Source organism: Chenopodium album, chromosome 11, assembly GCF_948465745.1.
Source record: "Chenopodium album chromosome 11, dcCheAlbu1.1, whole genome shotgun sequence".
Lineage (NCBI taxonomy): Eukaryota > Viridiplantae > Streptophyta > Magnoliopsida > Caryophyllales > Amaranthaceae > Chenopodium > Chenopodium album.
Genome location: NC_137844.1, coordinates 432027 through 452748, shown reverse-complemented (window position 1 = coordinate 452748; position 20722 = coordinate 432027). Strand labels below are relative to the sequence as shown.

The 20722-nt window shown below is 31.9% G+C and overlaps 1 protein-coding gene and 1 pseudogene across 2 annotated transcripts; both read right to left on the bottom strand.

Moving 5' to 3' along the window:
• Positions 1-3022: 3022 nt before the first annotated feature.
• On the bottom strand, positions 3023-5966 carry LOC145568105 (pectinesterase QRT1-like; annotated as a pseudogene). The gene is made up of 5 exons (XR_014095769.1): positions 5388-5966; positions 4742-4931; positions 4384-4587; positions 4061-4296; positions 3023-3982 (listed from the first exon to the last, which is right to left on the bottom strand). The product of XR_014095769.1 is annotated as a pectinesterase QRT1-like (transcript).
• A 718-nt stretch (positions 5967-6684) lies between these two features.
• LOC145568018 (transcription factor MYB2-like) lies at positions 6685-8807 on the bottom strand. Its single transcript, XM_081627464.1, has 4 exons — positions 8597-8807; positions 8103-8232; positions 7685-7882; positions 6685-6796 (listed from the first exon to the last, which is right to left on the bottom strand). Exons 1-4 carry the CDS (start codon positions 8805-8807, stop codon positions 6685-6687), a joined length of 651 nt encoding a protein of 216 aa, XP_081483590.1.
• Between the last annotated feature and the right edge of the window lie 11915 nt (positions 8808-20722).

Here is a 20722-nt window from a genome sequence, read left to right as displayed (position 1 = left end):
AAGAAGGTGTTTGTGTCAAGAGATGTGAAATTCTATGAGAATATCTATCCATATCACTTGCTTCAAAGTGTGATATCAGGAGAACAAGTCTCTGAGAGTGAAAAATCTGTGCAGAAACCATGGATAGATGATTGTAATGAAGGAGTAGAGAACCTGAGAGAGAACCCAAGCTCAAACACTAACACCACACAAAATGAGCTAGAATCTCAACCCAACTCAAACACTGAACCTGAACCTACAAATGAACAAACCAGTGAGACTGAGAGTGAACCTCAGAACAATACTATGCCTGTTAGGAAATCTGGAAGACAGAGTAGACCACCCGTGTGGCACAAAGACTACAAAATGGGAAGTGTGTCTTATGATGAAGCTGTCAAAGGAGTGGCAGAGACTCCTGTCACATCTAAATTCTTCTGTATGATGGCATCTCAAGTAAAGGAAGTTGATCCAGTCTACTTCAAGGATGCTGTAAGACACACACATTGGCAACAGGCAACGAATGAAGAACTCAAGGCACTTGAAGATAGTAATACTTGGGATATCACTTACTTTCCCAAGGGAAACCATGAAAGCATGCTATCAACAGACTACTGCTTTATTGACCATCCACCATTTCCCATTCTGTCCTGATTGTGACTTCTTTTCCGCGCAGTGTATGTGTATCTGCGTGTTCTTCTAATAACCGAATTTGACACATTGCTAATTTACGTGGTAATTGAACTGAATTGAATATGACCTAAGTTTGTACCAATAATAGTGTTGCCGATGTATTTATTATTTTTATTTTTATTTTTGTTTAAATCACGTACAGCGGCAAAGATCCTTAACTTTAACTTAGGCAGCGACTTCTTTTATTAACTTTCCAGCAGTATATATGTTCGTAACAACTACGACTAGCTAACGTGTTTACCCATGATACAATATTATTTATTAATTAAAGTTGGATTGATTCATATATAACATCATTTTTAGTCAATAAAGAGGTGCTGATTTGGAGCAAAATATTCACAACTTGCTAACCCCTTTTATTTATTCTCGAGAAGAATATCACGTCAATTATAGTTCCACCTTCCACCACCCCCACCTTTTCCGATTTCTTGGCCATGCAGACTTGTTCCACTATTTTATTAGCTGCTCCTCATCAATTTGATGGGGTATTTTTTTTTTTATTTATTGAGATATACATACTATGTTGTTTATGTTGAGATGTGAGACCGAATTTGATCTTAATTACTGTATATTATGTTTTATATAATATTGTGTTACTGTAAAATCGTGTTTTAGGAAAAATATGTGGCTGTGAGTAGAAAGAATAGGTGATACAAAGTGTAGATATATATGAATGAAAGTAAGAGAAGGGTAGATATATAAATTACGATATAGTGAGTGGAAACATATATATAGACATGTAAATATATACATTGTGTTATGGGATAAGGGTAAAAATTGATGTAATAGTAAAATGTGTGTCAAAAATAGCAAAAGTGAATACATAAAATAATTCACCTGTTAATGAAGAATTGATTGGCAAAAGGGTCGAAATTACCCGTTATTTCTCTTAAACTAGCTAGCTTGGTTGTAGAAAAGTAAAGAAGTTAAAGAGTGGTCCATGGATGATATATACTTCACTTCGTAGCTAAGATATTAAATAGGTACGTAGATATAGAGTATTATTAGAATCCTAGCTAGGAACTCATTTTTGAGTTGATCGGTGTTCTTTCAGGCCATTTAATTTGAACCATATGCAGCATGCGCTAAATTCGATTGATTAAATTAGTTTGTGTCAATGACATTGACTTATTAACCTCTTTTCAATATTCTTGATATATCATAATCTGGAAGGTAATTGGTAGTGACTAGACAATGAAAGTCATTGTTATTAGGAGAGAACAATAATCAGTCAATGTCTAAGTCACCGAGTATTTCTAGAACAAATTGTATTGTAAAATAGACTTTATTCATACTTTACTCCTACACAAATCAAAGAAGCAGAAGTACACTATCTTTGTAGAAAAGACAAGACATTTATCAAAAGTTTAAACTTTTTTAGGGAAGTTACAATGTTTTTTTTAAGCTTACTTTGGTGGTGAAGTTATAATTACTTTGGTAGTGAAGTTATAATTACTTTGTGTATTATAATGTGTATGACATGTTATATTAAGAAAATATAGGTAACATAAAGTATAATTAGTATTTTTTTTTTTTTAGATTGAGGAAAAAATTAAAAAATATAAAGAATAAAAAGGATCACTTAAGAGTGTTTTATTATTTAAAGGTCGAATGTCGAATCAGCTAATAACGATGTGTATGAAAGTATAGACATTGAAGTTGACGCATCATACAACTACTAATTGGGTGCATGATGAGCAATTAGCTTACCTTACAAAAGCGGTTGAAATGATAAATATTGATGTCTAATTGTAATTGGCACGACATGTTATGGAATTTTGTAGTCATGCACAAATTTCACTTGCGATTGGAGAAGAGGTTCGTGACTAGTTTGAGATTATGTTACATCAACTTAGCTATTTAGGTGGGGTTTAGCTTTTTGATTGTGTATTTAATTAGTACTCCGTATCTAGTTACATGTTAGGCTTACCTATTTAGAGTGGATCTTGCAGGTGACTAGATTTAATTAAATTAGCACATATTGATTGCAGTTGTTGCGCGGAAGCTAGGTATGATCATAAAATCATAGATAGATAGATACTTGTATATTACTATATGAATGGTTTTCAAGGAAAAAAGTATAAAAGTTGGATTAAGAATTCTAACAATTAAAAAAAATTACTGAATAGCCTCATCCTAAACTTCACTTATGAAGCAAGAAGACTAACAAGGAATTAACAGGCCATTGGGTAGGACAGTAACTTTAATATATATTTTTTTTCTCCGCCAGTACCCGATTAGCCCTTTAGGTTAATCTAAATTCGGGGATCAGTTCTAGGTAGTTAAGTTTTAGTCCCTTCCCAATTATTGTTATGGGGAGCGAACACGTAATTCTCTCTATCAAGTGCAGTCTCAATAACCACTGCACCAACAACCAATTGATATTAGCTTTAATATAATATATAAAACTTTTCACAATAAGATGGTCAAAGTTGCAATGCATAGTAAAGTTAGAGCTTGTCAGTTGTCACTTGTTATGAACGATAGAGTAATATTTTACTCCTATACGCAGGAGTGACGGGTAATAATCACCCGTACCATTCCTTGTTTTACCTTGTATTTAGAGCAATTGAACATCACCTTTATTTCATGTGCTTGACAATAACAAAACACCTTATCTTAGATATGGAATAATGGGAAGCCATCAACGTACTACAATGACATGCAATATTTATCTACTACTCCGTAGGTAGGTTTAAATTTGTATTATCTATACCAATAGTAGTACGTACAAATGTACAATTGGAAGAATCTTTCCTTATATCACAAAATTGAAAGTTACCTCGAATGCAAATAGAAAACATTCTTACCACTTTAGAGAATGAAGTACTTCAATTCGTACTAGATATAATCTTACTAAGAGATCCTATCCTTAAAAAGCTTCACTCTAAGGTACTATAGAAATGTTTTAAGTAAATTTACTAGCTAGATCATGTGAAACATTCTAACCCTATTTCCGTAAAAGATAAGCATTTTTAATTCTTTGATTTAATTTTTTTGATAACCCATATAATACTCCGTATAAAAAAATAGTACTATGTAAAAGATTAAAGTATTATTTGATGGATGATCATTTGAAGGTCTTATGAGCTGAAAATTTTCAAAATAAAACAAGGAAATAAAACTTGTTGATGATGAAGTTCGTACGTTTATTGATCACGTTGATGGGCTAATTAGCCAAGTGTCGGCTTCAACATAATAAGTCCCAATGAAGGGCTGAGCCTCTTTGTCTGTAAGGACCCGAGCCCAAGGTACACGGCCCGTTATGTTGGATCCAGGCCCAATGCATTTGTATTCTCCGTAGTAGACCATCCTGCAAATTAATTATACAAGATAGGAGTAACAAGACTATTTTAATTAGTGATAAAAATAGGACAATGTAAGAACTTACGAATCACGATTAGATTTGGCCCAGTCATTCCAGCCGAGAGGGTTAACAAGTTTGTCGAGGAAAGAGAAAGAGTAAACGACCCTGGAATAATCACCCCATGCTCTACCCAAGTAAACCTTACCACTTCCAGTCACCTTACAGTCTTTGAAGGAAAATCCACTTGACATTGATGTTTTACTCCTCTTTTGTGCCGTTACGGATGCTACCTTCTTTGCTACTGAGTTTAATGTACAATTCTGTATAGTGACACATACAGTACACCATATTGTTAAATTATTTCCTTAAATTAATGATAGTAGGAACAAATAATTAAATGTAATCACCTCGTAAAATGATCTTCCATAGCCAAATATGAAGTCAACCGAGCCTTGAATAAAGCAATTGCGGAAATAGTGAAGGCCTTTGTGATCATATAACGTGTCTTGTGACCCATAAAACCTACATTCATAAAATGAGGCTTTGCTGCCTGATATTCTTAGTGCCACTGCTTGCTCCCCCACTGAACCTACATTATGTGCTGCCGTGTTCTACCCACGTCCGTATATTTTGTCCATTCAACAATAATATATATATATATATATATATATATATATATATATATATATATTTCATTATTTACAATTTTCGTATTAAATTAAATAAGAGATTTCATATACTATACAATTATAATAAAGTCCTTACCTCAAATATTATATTTGAGGCTATGAAATAATCAGCATCCACAGCGACGGTAGCACTCTGGAAGGTGCTTAAGGGCTTGCCATCTCCTCCGGTCGCCGAGGCCGAGTCATTCCCGGTTATGATGGGAGGGTTATCCGGGTCTCCCATAAAGGTTATGAATGGCTTTGTTTTAGGAATGTGTATCTTTTCCCTTCAATCATATATATCACATTGCTTAATTTCTTTACTTAATTTAATAGTAGTAAATAAATCACTAGCTAATAATTAGGTACATGCAAAGAATACATACAAAAGAATATATAGTATGAAGTAAGCATTATTATCCGCAAAATACCCCCAACATTGTCCTACCATATTAACCTAACATATGAAATAATTAACTATGAAAGCCAAAGGGATTAATTAGAATGTTATTAAAATACTTGTAGCAATTTTTAGTTACATATAGCATAAGTTAGGGTATTATTTTGCTCAATCATTTACATACCCAAATAATACATGCTAATACAAAGAAGTTTAAACCAACTATTAACATTGATCAAATTTACAAAAATATTGTTAAATATACTCCGTACTTCGTTATATATGTAAAATAAGAGAGATATATATTACGGAGTAGTAACTATATAGTCTTTGTATGTCATACCTATAAACACCAGGCATGATATGTAAGATGAGTCTCCTAGTGTTACGTATTGGAACACTGTCAATAGCCTCAGTGATGGTTTTGTAATCACCTGTTCCATTTAGATTGACGGTCCATCTTACTTTATTAGTCTCAGCATTTTCCAGCCTCACATCTAAAGTCTTGGTTGGAGCCCCCGATGCACCGGCGCCGTTTGGCTGTGGATCAGCTAGGGCCAGCCTCCTCAAATGGTGGTTTTGGACATTCCATAATAACCACTTCTCATACTCTTGCAGTGAAGTGGCGTAACCCCGTGTAATAATAATATGGTGTAGTAGAGATAGAAAGAAGAGAGGAAAAGAGGAAAGATTTGGTGTTTCTTTGGAGCCATGAAAATAATGTTGTTGGTAAGTGGAAGCAGTGTGAGATGAAGGGAGATATGCAGTATATCTATATTAATTAAGTAGTACTAATACAATGTCTTTTTTTTTTTTTTTTTTTTTTTTTTTGAAAGAATACAATATCTACTTTTATGCTAAGGTGCTTGCATTATTTTTATTTTATTATATTTATTTTTGTATTTATGCAAATGTACATGCATATTTATATTTGTATGTAGTAATCATATCTACATATATATGTTAAGGTGCACTAGTTTTATATATGGACCCTTGTACAATGTGTATAAACCAACCACCCAATTCAAATGGCTGGTTTGTTTTCAGTTCCTTCCAGCTATACTCAAGTCTTGTAGGTCCTCCCAGGAAGGTGGATGGAGTTGACATCATTTTTTGTGTCATGTTTACTTCATCATGAACGTATGTACACTATTTTTCTTAAGGCCAGTGGCGGATCTTGATTGAACATATTGAAAATATCCCGTTTGAAATTTCTAACCTTTTGTTCGATCAAAATTAATCAGAACATAGGCTATAACATCGAACATATATTAATGTAAAATCAGGCTAGAAAACCCATCGAATATGTATGCACTTTCTAACAATTTTGAAGACAACCATTTCATATTGTCAATATTATATTGAGAATCATTAAGGTGTTGGTGAATCGTTGTCTTACTAATTCTTCCGGTTATTATTAGTTGCGGCATTTGCCCTATGGAGGTAACACCAGCAAACTTTAGTTGCATATTTTTCTTTATATATAGACATATAGTCATACATACCAAAATAATTTTCAATTCTAACAATTTCTAAGTTTGTATAGTTCACTTATAAATTGAAGTCTTCAATAATATAGAGTCACTAGTCAGGACAGTTTGATGCATATATTTTATTTCTCTTTGACATACAGTTTGACATTAGCATACCATTGGCCATATTAACTGTAGCCCATTATTTCTTGCTTGCCTCCAATATTTGACTTTTGTTGTTGTTGTTGTTGTTGTTGTGGTTGATGATGATGATGAAGAACAACATTAGCTCCAAATTCAAAAGTAATACTCAAAGGTATCATAATGCATGTAGCGCTGCATGTGTACGCTACCCCATCGTATAGTATGTCCCATAAATCGGTAAATCCAACTTAATATATTGTGATACATATATGCACAACATTGCTTGTCATCAGTTGTTGATTGTCGGTGTTGAAATGCTATCTTGCTGCATGCATCTTATATAATCTTCTAGTTTGTCTAAGATTTGTTCATCAGTATTTGTTTGAAATCGTTTAGATAATAAAATGAACTATGTTTGTATCATCTATAAAACTCTTTATAATTTATACAGATAGCAAAGTTCATTTCTTACATAGTTACATACAAAGTATCGGCCTATATTATATTATATAATGTAAAAGTACAAAATTATGCTGTGGTGGATCTTTATCCCTTAGCTTATTTATTACGGAGTAATATCCCTCTAACTTGTTTAATTAATACTTGTTATATTAAACTACTTGTAAAAACAAAACTAGTGTTGTTTTTACAAATTGCTCCATCTTATGATCATCAGATGTTTTCTAGTGTTTAATTATGCAAGGTTTCCCAGAATAACATATTATCCTCATCATTTAGAGTCATCTCCCTTAAATAGTCATCGATCTGATCCCAGTTTTGATCCAATTCTACGGATGAACCGGACGCAGGTGAAATATGGGCCTCGCTTGAATCCGTTGAGACATTGGGCTTTGGACACAGTTCAGCCGGTCCAACCATATAAGAGTTTTGAGTCCATGATGAAGGTGTAGTATTAAAGAAACAGCAGTTATCTGAGGCCGAGCTAGTGCTGCTGCAACCATAGAATCCATCAAGAGGCCCATTTCCAGAGTCAAAAGTTGGGCCGTGAATATGGGCTTTTGTAGTGGTTGATGTTGTAGTAGCAGCAGCCTGAATTTGTTCAACTAACCTCGGAATCCAAATGTTTCGTAAAGCATTTCTGAATTGAGGGCTATTAACGTGGCATTGAAACTGCCTAGCAAGCTTTTGAACCTTGGTTCTCCAGTAATTCTTTATCTCATTATCTGTTCTTCCTGGTAGATGTTCAGCTATCTTTGACCACCTACACATTACATAATTAGTAAGGGATATTATTGTAATAATTAAGCTCAATTCTGTGCATTTTAACAAGAAAATCCCCATATATAGATAAATTAGTGTAATGGACTAGTGGTAGGTATATGTCAAGTAGATATGATAGAAGCAATACCACAACATTAATGACAGAGAAATTTCTAGCACTATTACATAGACCACCGATATATGCATGGATTGTTGCATACCTGTTGCCGCAACTAAAGTGAAGCTCAAGAATGCGTAGCTGTTCGTCCAGGGTAAAAGCACCACGACGTAGGTCTGGACGTAAATAGTTTAGCCACCTTAACCTACAACTTTTGCCTGATCGCTTGAGCCCTGTGGATTCGTATGTCAATGTAACAGAATGAAACAAGATTATTTGCCTAATTAATATAATACCAGTAGTAGTAGTACACTAGCACATACTTCTTCCATTTCTTTTTAACTGACACGTTTATTTAGTCACGTTTGCCAATGCACAAATTCAAATGTTAATATTTTTAATTACTGATAAGCAAAAATTATAAAAAGATGATATTTTGAAAATATATACCGTTATGAATCTAACAAGACCGCACATGAATATGTTTTTCATCACGTATAAATCATAAAACACGGTTAAAGGAGGTGTGTGAATAGTGCTAAAGTCAAAATGTGTCAACTAAAAAAACCGAGGTAGTAATAGTTTTCAACAAATTACCTGCGTGAACGGCAAGTGTGTTCCAGCGGCCTACACCATGGGTAGCAATGGCCGAGGAAAGCTTCGAGTCTTCTTCAGGACTCCATGGACCTTTTCGCAATCCATTGTTGAGAAGCTCATCTTCCTCGTCGCTAACCCTAATAATTGATTCCCACCTTTCATTCGTATAGTATGTATTATTAGAGCTTGGTGAACTCTTTTGATACTCCATGTTAGGATCGATCGACCTGGATATATATGTTTATAAGTGACTTATACGAAAGAGTTAACTAAGATGGAATTTTTTTGTGTATATTAGGAGAATAAATGTAAGGTTGAGAAGATTAATTAGCTTGGGAGAATGCAATAATGATATACGGGTTATCTTTATATATAGTCGAGATCCTAAGTTAGTACGGACAAACATTACATGGGATATAGTAATAGTAGTGACAAATAGGTACGTACTATTAACCAAGCTAAGGAATAATCAGTATAAAAGCATGCACATTTATTGTTAAGATAATAAGCTTGACTAGAAAAAACAACTTTAATTTAGTGACTACTTACTATTAGTTCCTTCATTGCAGAATATATTCCATATGCTAGCTGTAATATTGTAACAGGAGTAGTATACTAATGAATTGAAGATAGAATATTTTATAGTCAAAAGAAATTCAACACTTCATTTATTTTGAATACAAAGAAGAAGTAAACCAATAGTCATATGACTAAGACCACTCGAGTTTTCAGCAATGAAACAGAGTTAATACTCCCTTTTTTTTGTTTTATATATATAACGAACCAATAATTATTTTTGTTTTATTATGTAAGTATAAAATGATCACGAACTCAACCAAAAATTTAAGAGCTGATATGGTTGAATGAAATTTATTGATCGTTTTTGTGATTTGTACATATAATCTGATTTAGCTTAATACTCCATACATTAGCCTAAGAGGTTTGTAAAGTTTATGTATAGGCCGGGTAGCCCCCTGTTATATTTTAACCTTTCCTTATCCAAATAAATAAATAAATAAATAAATAAATAATTTTAATTATAAGAATAAAGATAAATTATAGGCAATTTAATAATACTTTAATGTTGGCATTATTACATTTTAAAAAGGTAAGACATATTTAAAGTCATTAAAGTTTGTAAGACGTACCTAGAATAAGATGATACATAGTGCGTGCTATGCAATATGGATGCATGAGTGCCATCTACGAATTGAAGCATCTTAAAATAATACTACGTATAGCAATAATATGTACGAGTATATATAGCTTATAGCTAGATAAATTGTGCATAACGGGCAATTATAGATAGACATCCAAAAGCATATTCATATAATTATATAATTGGTCAAATAAAACTTTTGAAAGTAAAGAATGATTCTGGTAATTGATAATTTGATCATTGACCAGTTTGTTTACCATCTTATCTTAGACAAGAGTAAGAGATAATAGCCAGAATTTAATAAACCCCCCCCCCCCCCCCCCCTTTTTTTTTTTTTTAATTCATTTTTATAGCTCTCCTTACTCAATGAGCTTCAACGTGTATAACTGTATGTTGGCCAACTATCATAGCTAACTCTAAACACAGTTAGCGAACATACTTTACAAAAAATTCCCCCTCACCACCCCTCTTCCTCCTCCGCCTGTTTTATGCAAGGTTGCAAGCTTGGAACCAATAAATATAGATAACCGAGTACAAATTAGGAAAGTCTAATACGGAGATTATTCAAATTTGACCGACACATTTGTTGTTGATGTGGAATTCTAACTAATACTCGTAATATTTTTAAACATTAATAAATATAAATATAATATTAAGCTAGTATGAAGTAGTTGATGTTCGATCAGATTAATTACATCTATATTCAAACTTACGTAAAAATTACAAATATTGTCAAAATGACACGTGAATAATGCATAAATCAAACAAAGACATTTAATTTGAAATAGAAGGATAATGCATGTGATGGTAGCTGCTAGAGAATAGTTTATTACGTCATGTTTGTGAGCAAAGAAAATTCTTTAATCCAACGCATGTAGTTATCTGATCTGATGAACTAATGAATCTTTGAAAACACGAGTGCATGGCCACATAAAATTGGGAATAATAATCCATCTATCCACAAATATGGCGAAACACCTCTATATATATAACTTTACATTATGGTCGGCGACGAACTTTTGAAATCCATAACGAACATTCGCTTTTACGTAGTACCAGTATACATCTATTATTATTATTATTATTATTATTATTATTATTATTATTATTATTAAGATTTTGTTATACTTTTTTAAGGATAAATCTTGATTTTATCAAAAAAAAAAAATGGTTGTTACTATTTAGAACTTACAGTGAGTAATTAATGTTTCGTGTAATTTTCCACTAACTTCAATTCAATTCGTCCTTGGTCATCTTGATCCAGATTTTAATGGTTAATTGGTTATGTAATGTATGTAACTCATGTTAATTGGTCAAAAGTAGTCCATAATATAGATTATTTATAATATGGAATAATATCTGTTTTTAGTTTGATCATCTCTGGATGAATATTATTTAGCCAAAATAAGTATACAGGAATAAAATCGATAGATTTTAATCAATACGGATTAACACAAGCCAAGAGTCTTACAGAAGAAGAGTTTACAGGGAAAACATGCGTTCGTTGCTATATTATATATAGTTATATTGAGCTCCAAGTTGGTGATTCACTTAAGCCTTGTATATATGATAAAGAGATGATTAATAAGATTTTAGCTTTTTGAGAGCAATTATAATTAGATGGTTTTTAAACAAATACAAAATTAGATAGTTTTTATGGTTGGATAATAGCTGATTAATTAAAAAACCAGCTAGTTCCTTGATCAATTATTATTACAACAGTTTATTTAGCGAGAGATATACACCAATGAGATTATTATCTTAAAGTAAAAGTTATAGAGCATGAACTATCAAGTACTTCCTCCGTTTCTTTTTAGTTGACACATTTTTTTAGTCATGTTTGCCAATACACAAATTCAACCATTAATATATTTAATTTTCGATAAGCAAAAATTATAAATATTTAATATTTAGAAAATATATATCGTGACGATTCTAACAAGATCCCACATCACTATATTTTTCATTACATATCAATCATAAAACGCGGTCAAAGGAAAGTGTGTGAATAGTGCTAGAGTCAAAACGTGTCAACTAATAAAAAACGGAGGTAGTATATTTTTGTAAAATCAAACAATTAATTCATTTAACTTTAAATAACTGATTCTTCAATTCTTTCCATTATCAAATGTACTTATTGTTATTAATTTTCTAATGTATTATATTTATTTTCGCCCATAATAGGGTTTTTCATTTTTTTTTTTTATTTTTTTTACCAGCCCATAATTCGTAACATTTAAAGTTAAAAAAAAGAAAGAATTATTTTGAGCAGTAGCATTGATACAATAGTAGTACATTACAATCTAATATTCTGTCATTTAAATGTACTCGTGCTAAAAAAAAAATTGTCAACCTGTCTTAATATTTACAGTATCTTACTATCTTTTATGTGAAGTATATCGTTGGAGTTGTCAAATTATTTAAAAAGCGACATAATTGAACACCATTCAGAATTGACATAACGTCTCAAGAAAGTTAATTAATAAGAAGAGTACTCGTTATACACAGAGAATTTAATTTGGTGCTCTTTCCAGCCCATGCAACGGCTCATAATTAGGGAAATTGTCAAAAAGGTTACAATTTAACCTATAGCTTTTCATTATTAACCTAAGGTAGTTAATAATATGTTCAGCTTTTTTAAACATTCTTGAAGAAGCATCTTATATCCTTTAATTAAGGTGCTACATACAAAAGGTATGCTGATGCTTTCCTTTTTTTCCAGATGGAGCATAATCTGTGCTCTGATGTATTTCATGTTAGGGATATGATCGGTTTTTTTTACAAACTCTTTTTTCCTTTTTTTTTTAAAAAAAAAAAATACTACCTCCCTTAACTTTTAGTTGCAACTTTGAAGTATTATTGGTGATATGTAAAATATTTCAAAGTTGCAACTAAAAGTTAACAGAGTTAGTACTATTAATCAATAATTCATTACCAATTTACCCAAAACCCTATGCATTTTAGTAGAACATCTAACTTTTGTTCCTTTAAGATTAGCCTACTATTGAAGCATCTAGGAGTACAAATTAATTAAATTAAAGCATGAACAAATTAAATAAATGTCTACCAATTCCAATTATAATTTGGAATATATACACCGGGAAGTGTAAAATAGAGTAATTAAAATCATTGGAATCTAAAGGTTATCCATATATTATGCTAATATTTTATGCCTTTTTTTTTCTTCTTCTTACTATAATTGAAAAATAAAGTGAGCAGTGCATGAAATTATTTGAAAAAAAAATAAACGCAGGTGAGGCAGCCAACAAAGTTTTGAATAAATCAAAGTATTTCATCCTTTTTTGTTGCATAATATTTTTGCTTTATTTATTGCGGGGGGAATTTCATACATTTCACGTGTGTTAGCGTTAGATTGTAGTGCAGCTAGCAGTGTTGCGTGCCCAGCAAATCTTAACTTTAATACGGAGTATCAAGTATGACCAAGAATTCAAGATCAACAGCCCCTTTATTTCAATGTTGCTGTTTTACTTATTAACGCATACTCTATTAGATCATCATATGCGGAATGATGATTTCTGTAACAAACATGGCCTAAAAGCATCCACAATGATAGTATAAAAGGAGTTGCTTGCAATTTATAAATAATTGGAGCTTCATGCTCATCATTGTGGAGCTACAAAGGTTGTAGCTATGGCCAAACCTTGTAGTTTCATGGAGCTACAAGGTTTTGCTCCACCCAATGCACTTATATTGAGTTGTTTAGTATTTGTATTTATTTGTTTTATGTTTATTTTTTTATTTTTGGTTTATTATTATTTTTTCCAATTACAAAAATAAATAGCTAACCATTGTGAAAATTGTAGCTTAGATGTTGTAGCTTATTTTAACTAAGAAAATAATGATGTGGCAATTGTGAGCTACAAACACATGTAGCTAGCCTTTGTGGATGTTGGCCCTAAAGCCCTAAATAGATATGCATGTCGGAGAAGTGTCAATTTGCCTACAAATTCAATTTCAACATACAGAGTACGAGTATAGTTTTATTGGTATTAGGTGGCCTGGCCGAGTCGTGCAATAATCTTATACGACGACCGCATATATTAGACATTCACATTCTTCCTAATTTTCATCAAACGTTGAATCGATTTTTTTTTAAAAGAAAAAACAAAAAAAAAAAAAACAAAAAAAAACCAATTACTAATGCTATATGTAGCCCTTAAAATTAAGAATAAGCATTTAATATCTTTCCTAAATTAATTTAGAAATAAATGACAAAATCACGTGCAAATCAGTGTAATTAATGACTTAATGTTAAGCAACAAAGGTGTATTGATATTTGATCATGTTTTGGCAGACAGCCTTATTCTTATGGAATAATTAAGTGTTAAAGTTTTGCTTTGTTAGGAAGCAAAAAAATTGCTAGTTGTTACTCAAGGCAATTCATGAACTAGCTTTCAATATATATACTGTATTATCGTATTACGAAGTATATTTTATTTGTTTTTGGAAGACCTGTAGTTGACTGCCTGATTAAAAAAAATTATAAAACAAAAATAGGTTACGCGTACTGTTTATATTTTGTCTAAGTAAACCAGATGCTCACAATGTAACAAGCTAAATATTCAATTGAGGTAATTGCCCTTTACGCGTCAACAAGATTGTACTTGTTATAGCCATTTTTTTTATTTCGTTTGTGAAGGTATATGCTTTCTTCTTTTATAGTAATCACATATTAATTTTATCATTCATGAACCTAAAAACTGTTTATAACAATTGTTATAAACTTAAAAGAGAGATTATGGAAACACATAGAATTTGTAATGGCATGGAATGATTAGGACCCATGCTAGATTTTTTTTTTATTTTTCAACTCTTGTGTCCTCTTAATACTACTCTTCCAGTTCATATATATCATCTCGTATATTCTCAATATATATCATTTTGATGTTTCTATCTGATTTACTTGAAGATTACATAGCACTTTAAAATTCACATTGAAGCTAGCTTAGGTTACAAAAACTCAAAATCGTGGATAGTGAAATAAAGACCTCCGTGAGGTAGGCGGACTAAGAAAAATAAAAATGGGTATTTAGTGTGTTAGACAATGGGTTGCTTAACTTGCTTTGGATTGATAATGAAAATATATACTGTGGCATTGGTTATTGAAATTTTACTTGAAAAAGAAAGTTACATAAACTTGCAATTTTTGACTTGTCCTAGTTCTACACAATTATATATGGAGTAGTGTTTTGCTACTAACAAGGTTCTTAATTAGGTAGAAAATTTGTCAAGAATATTATGATCTTTGCTCGGTCTTCTAAAAATAAAACGACTTTTTGATTATCCCGGAATAAAGTGACCTTTAACATGCATCTTTCATAAATAGAATAGATAACCAGTTACCTATTTAAAAGGTTAAACACTAGACATGTCGCATTGTGATAGGTTAGAAATTTTTATTTTTTATTTTTACATTTTTCTTTTTTAAGATAATTAAAAAAATTATTAAATAAAATCCACCTTCTTCTGACAAACTGGCAGCCACCTCCCCTCCTCCCTATTCAGACCAGCCCCCATCCCTTCCCCTTTCATTTTCGATTTTTCAACCCCCACTCCTTCCCCTTTTCTAGATTATAAATTCCCTTCTACACTACCATTCTAATTCATTTCATCATCATCAAACCCACAACTCAGTTCCGGCGACAGTTAAGGCAATTTGCCCGCCAATTTGTGAGGTGTTAGTTGGGACTGATTTCGTGAGGGGCAATATTCCGTGGTGGTCGGCGATGGTGAGGTTTTCATGGTTAGTGAAGGCCATAGGTGAGGTGGGGGATGAGGTTTGGGGGGTTTAGTGCTGGTGGAGGCTACGGTGGGGGACTGGGGGTTAACGGGGGTGGGGGCTGTAAGGGCAAGGGTTTTTTTTTTCTAAAAATAATTTTTTTTTTAATTAAAATCAATTTTTAAAAATAAGAAAATTGTAAAAAAAAAAAAAAAAAAAAGAAGCAATTGACCAATTACAAAGTGACACGTGTCACTTTTAACCCATTAAGCAGGTCACAACCGCTTACGCCCCATTTATGGAAGATGTATGTCAAAGGTCATTTTATTCCGGGATAATTAAAATGTCGTTTTATTTTTGGAAGATCGGGCAAAGGTCATAATATTCTTGACAAATTTTCCTAATTAGGTTCTAATAACTAGTGATATACTAATATATGATGACTCTACCCTTGAATAGAAGCTAAATGTATGGAGAATACTTTATTGGTTTGAACGTATACGTATTATTATTCTTTCTTAAATACATACACTTAATTTGCACAATAATATTATTTTTTTTGACAAAAAATTTGTACAATTAATACGAGCCACTTGGATAACATATATGCGAGTTAACAAGAAATTTATTCTGTTATTGACATTGTAAATCTGATGACTAGAAGATATTGATGCTCTAACAAATAGAGATGCACAATCTTTAAGTTGTTTATTTAGATAATTAGATGAATTACACTTTTCAATTGAGTGAAGAATAACCTAATTCATTTCTTTTCCAGCTTATACTACCTTTAATGAAGAAAAAGTGTGGTGATCTACTTCTCGGAAACTTCAATTTAGGGATTAATTCCTTAGAAGTAGGTAAAATTGATCCAACTCGTCACAAGTTATTAGTAAGGTACGTCAAATTAATTCCTTGATTTCCTCTGCTGGGGGAGGGGGAGCTCGATCTGAAATCTGCAAAAGATATATCCTAGATTCCTAGATACATATGGAGCACTATCTTATGCCTTCCAAAGTCAACCCTACTTAATTGTATTATAATATTTAAAGTCCACTATCATTGCCATTTGATATTTTCTTCAATGCATTAACATTCGAGAACTTAATTAACACAACTACTCCGTATATGTTTCTACATTAATTTACGTTTGTGTTTTTGTAAGTGCATGTGCCTTTGTTTTCAATATTCTAAATAGCAAAAAATAAATGGGCTTGCCCAACTCACCAGAAACTAGAAAAATGCAATATCGGCCCATCTTTGTTTTCAATATTATATCAAAAATTAATATATCAGAAATTTGGCCCAGTTGTTAAGGAAGTGAGATAATCAGATCCAAGCACGCAACAGCCAACTGGCAATGGAAAGCTGATTTTCCAGGAAAATATTTGCATATTGCATTGAACTTGTTTGATCGTCAATAACATAATGGAAAGTGAACTATTAAGAAAGTCTTTCCCAAGAAAAGGGAAAAAAAATAAATTATTCTAGCTTATCCACATACAATATAACAAAAGCACTTCTTGAAATGCAATTTTTTTAGGGTTACATTATCCACATACAACAATTCCAAATTTCCAAGCAAGCAAATCTTCGCACTTCTTGAAATGCAATTTTTTATTTTTATTTTTATTTTTTTCCGAATACTAAAACTTCACATGAATTATTACTATGTCCTACATCTAATGAAGAACTCTAAAAAGTTAATTCTTTCATGATTCATGATTTTATGTTGCTTTCATTTCCCCGGGCATGTGTAAGATTGAGAAAGACTTCCTAAGAAGTTTATGATTTTTTAGGTTACAAGACACCGATGATTTGTTGACAACACACCAAAGATATTTACAGCATAATAAAAAAACACATATATAATTGCATATTATACAGTCAATAAAATTGAAATTGCATCCCTTTCGCTAATATGTAAACTTTGATCAATTATTAAAAAAAAAAAATTAAATGAAAACTATCCAAAGTAGAAGGCTTAGCAAACACCTGTATTTTCCACAATCTTATTACTCAATAAAAATATTCAAGATATGGAAAGTAAAACACCTCTCCCTTATCACAATTACTCCATTTATATAGATAAGAAAATTCATTATTTTATAGATATATTATACTAATGTAGTAATGAAAGGCACCTATCAACTATCAAATACATAATCAATGAGTAAATCATGAAAATAATTTATTAAATGGGTAAAAATGAAGCCTTCTCCCATTGTACGTAGAATCAAATACTCCATACTTATTATTTATACTTATTCGATGCATGAATCCGTACCATTCATCTTGAAAACAAAAAAAAAAAAATTATAAATTAAAAAGGTGTAACTTAAAAAAAACAGTGGAAGTAAAATTAAAGTTTAATAACATTAATTTAAGTACGGCATAGATATAGTGAAATAAATAGGGCCTAAAAACTTTAACACACTTATTATAAAAGCACAATTTCCTATCTTCTTCTCACATACAACCATAGTCGAATCAAAATTTTGGTATTATCTCATAGAGAAGTTAGTTACACAACTAAATAACCATTTCTTAAAGGAAAATAATAACGAACAAATATTAGATTAAGTAATGTAGAAGAAAAAAAAAATTAAATAAATAAGAGACGGAAATTTGGAGCGACAAGTGTGCAAATAAAGTTTTGTTGACAATAACAACAAGTATGAGTGGGAGTCAAACGCAAAAGCTGAAAAATGAATTTGGGCCACAAAGTTTATGTCATAATAAATTTTGTTAAATCTCACATGGATACGCACTTTAGGGTCCACTAAGCCCAGCCATAGTTGTTTCAAGGCCTGTATTTGCTGATGTGTGTCCAGTCAGCTTTGCTGGGTCCCTCATTCACCCGCGCACCTTCCACCACTTTCTTTCGGCTTTGCTTATGTTTGTGAATATCTCTGTAATATAACTTGGAAGTTGGAACTATGAATTTGCCTTCCTTCTAGTGCTTGCTAGAAAACTTTTGTTAGCATACTCTTTTTGTTTTGTAGTAAAATTACTCTGTTTTTTAATAACCAAATTTCCTTACATTTAATAACAAACATTTTCTATGAAAATTTTAAGGTACAGCAACCTGTACCTTACTTGTTACAGACAAAAAATACGAAAAGAACATATAGATGTTTTATAAAGAACGCACTGCTGTTTTTTAAAGAACATATAGTAGTTTTATAAAGAACATCTATAATTTTAATAAAGAACATGAAGATATTATGTAATGAACATTATTTATATATATCTACCTTAATTTTATGACAAAATTCAATAAACCTCACAATAAGCAATGAACATTATATCACAAATAAAAGTTCATTACACTGACAATCAAAGAACATGGACATATGTTATTTTCACTCTTTTTTGGTGCAAATATGTTCTTTTTACTTTAGGTATTTGTTCTTTATATTATAATAGTATGTTCTTTTCCTTACAGTTATATGTTCTTTACATTAGTATAATATGTTCTTTTTGCGAAATGGTGGTACGATGCAAGGTACCCACGCCTATAGGAACCACACACTGTATTTTCTACCCATATAATTAATTAAACGAGAAATAATGATCGATAAAATCACTAATTAACAAAAAATGAGTATCATTTTGTGTTATACTCCATAAATTTTACCTATTACATTACTTCACATATATTTTGTTTGCACTAGAATAAGTTATTATTCAAAACTTTTGGGAGACATAGCTTCAATATCAACATTATTGTTGAATTAGCACCAATGACTAGTTCATATAGGCGACAAACCTTTTATTTTAGATAATTACTCCTCAATATGTTTTTTTCTTGCTTTATGTAAAAATTTTATGAGTCAAGGTAACAAAGGTAGTAATTCATATAAGTATTAAGATGATCTGTTGGTAATAATACAAGGGTCAGATTATACTCTGTGAACTCGATCCAAATAAATTTATAAAATTGATACATGTCAATATAGCATGACTTTTTATGGCCCGTCCAGAATCCATATACATACATAAGCTTATAAGTTATAACATGAACCTGGGGCTTTGTTCGTAGCTTTACCTAAAAGTATTGATAGAGAATATCCATAGAATATTCTCATCCTAGGTTTAGGATATATTTTGTATAAGATTATCTTTGATATCTGTACATATCTTATAGTTACCTAATATGATTAGGTTTCTTATTGTAACCCTATAAATATTGATCAATGGAAATCACTCTAATCAAGGAGTTTTCCCGAAATCTGACATGGTATCACAGTTTAGGTTAAATCTTGGGATTGTTTAGATCTAAAATTTTCTCTTCCCCTGCCGGTGGGTTAGAAAATTAAACCCACCGGCGGGATTCACAAACAATTACACAAAACACATTTTTTTTTTTGCTTCCGCGTTTTAATTATAGAGTATGATGGTTGACCATCACCGGGAACCCCCTTTTGTGCTCCAACTTTCCACCACACACAGGAGCTTTATGATCTACCTCTACCTCTTGGTTCTCCACCTAATACACCATCTAGATCACTCATAGTTCTCCTTCTTTAGCCTAATCTGTGAGTGAATTGCAATCTTGCATAGTGTATTCAATGACTGATATAGTAGTCTTGGATGAGCCAGACCCGCGAGACAAACCACCCCTTTGATAGTCTTCTTTTTCTCAATGTCGTTGTTGGCCTCCACCACCTTAGTTACGTTGTAGTCTTGTTCCTGACCCCTTCCCAACGGAGGTCTTCTACTTGGCTGGAGCCTTGTACAACTACACTATAATAACTTAAAGGGAGTGTTGGATTTTTGGCACTAACAACACTTTTTCTTACCTTTTCAATTTATTGTCAATTTTAATTATCACAAGTACATGCGGTGGAATTTCTTATTCTCTAAATCCAGCCACTACTTAGCTTGTTTTAATTTGGTGGAATTTATCTTGTTGTGTGGGTCAATTTTTTTTTTTAGAGGTAAACAGTTTCTAGTGGTTAAGTGGTGTAGAATTTAGGCTATGTTATTTGTTTTTTTCTTCAACTGTGATTTCCCGTAAGTAGTTTAGTGTCTTCTACCCGATGATGGTTTGATCCCTTAGCTTCTTCTTTTTTTGGATCTGCAACTTAGCCCAAGTCTGTGCGGCTCCTCTCCTTCTCCTCCGGCTTAGCAGTGCTTATCTCTACTCTACGTAGGTCGTGGCTGTTGCTTCTCATCATTGTCATCACCGGCACATGTCTACTACTTCTCTTTTGATCATGGG

Excerpts from the sequence above, each read along its gene's own strand:
- LOC145568018 (XM_081627464.1), bottom strand. The coding sequence starts at position 8,807 with ATGGAGTATCAAAAGAGTTCACCAAGCTCTAATAATACATACTATACG. Across the intron at positions 8,233-8,596 it reads CACACTTGCCGTTCACGCAG|GGCTCAAGCGATCAGGCAAA; the intron begins GTAATTTGTTGA and ends ACGAATCCACAG. Across the intron at positions 6,797-7,684 it reads GCTACTACAACATCAACCAC|TTCTTCATCATCATCATCAA; the intron begins TACAAAAGCCCA and ends GAGCTAATGTTG.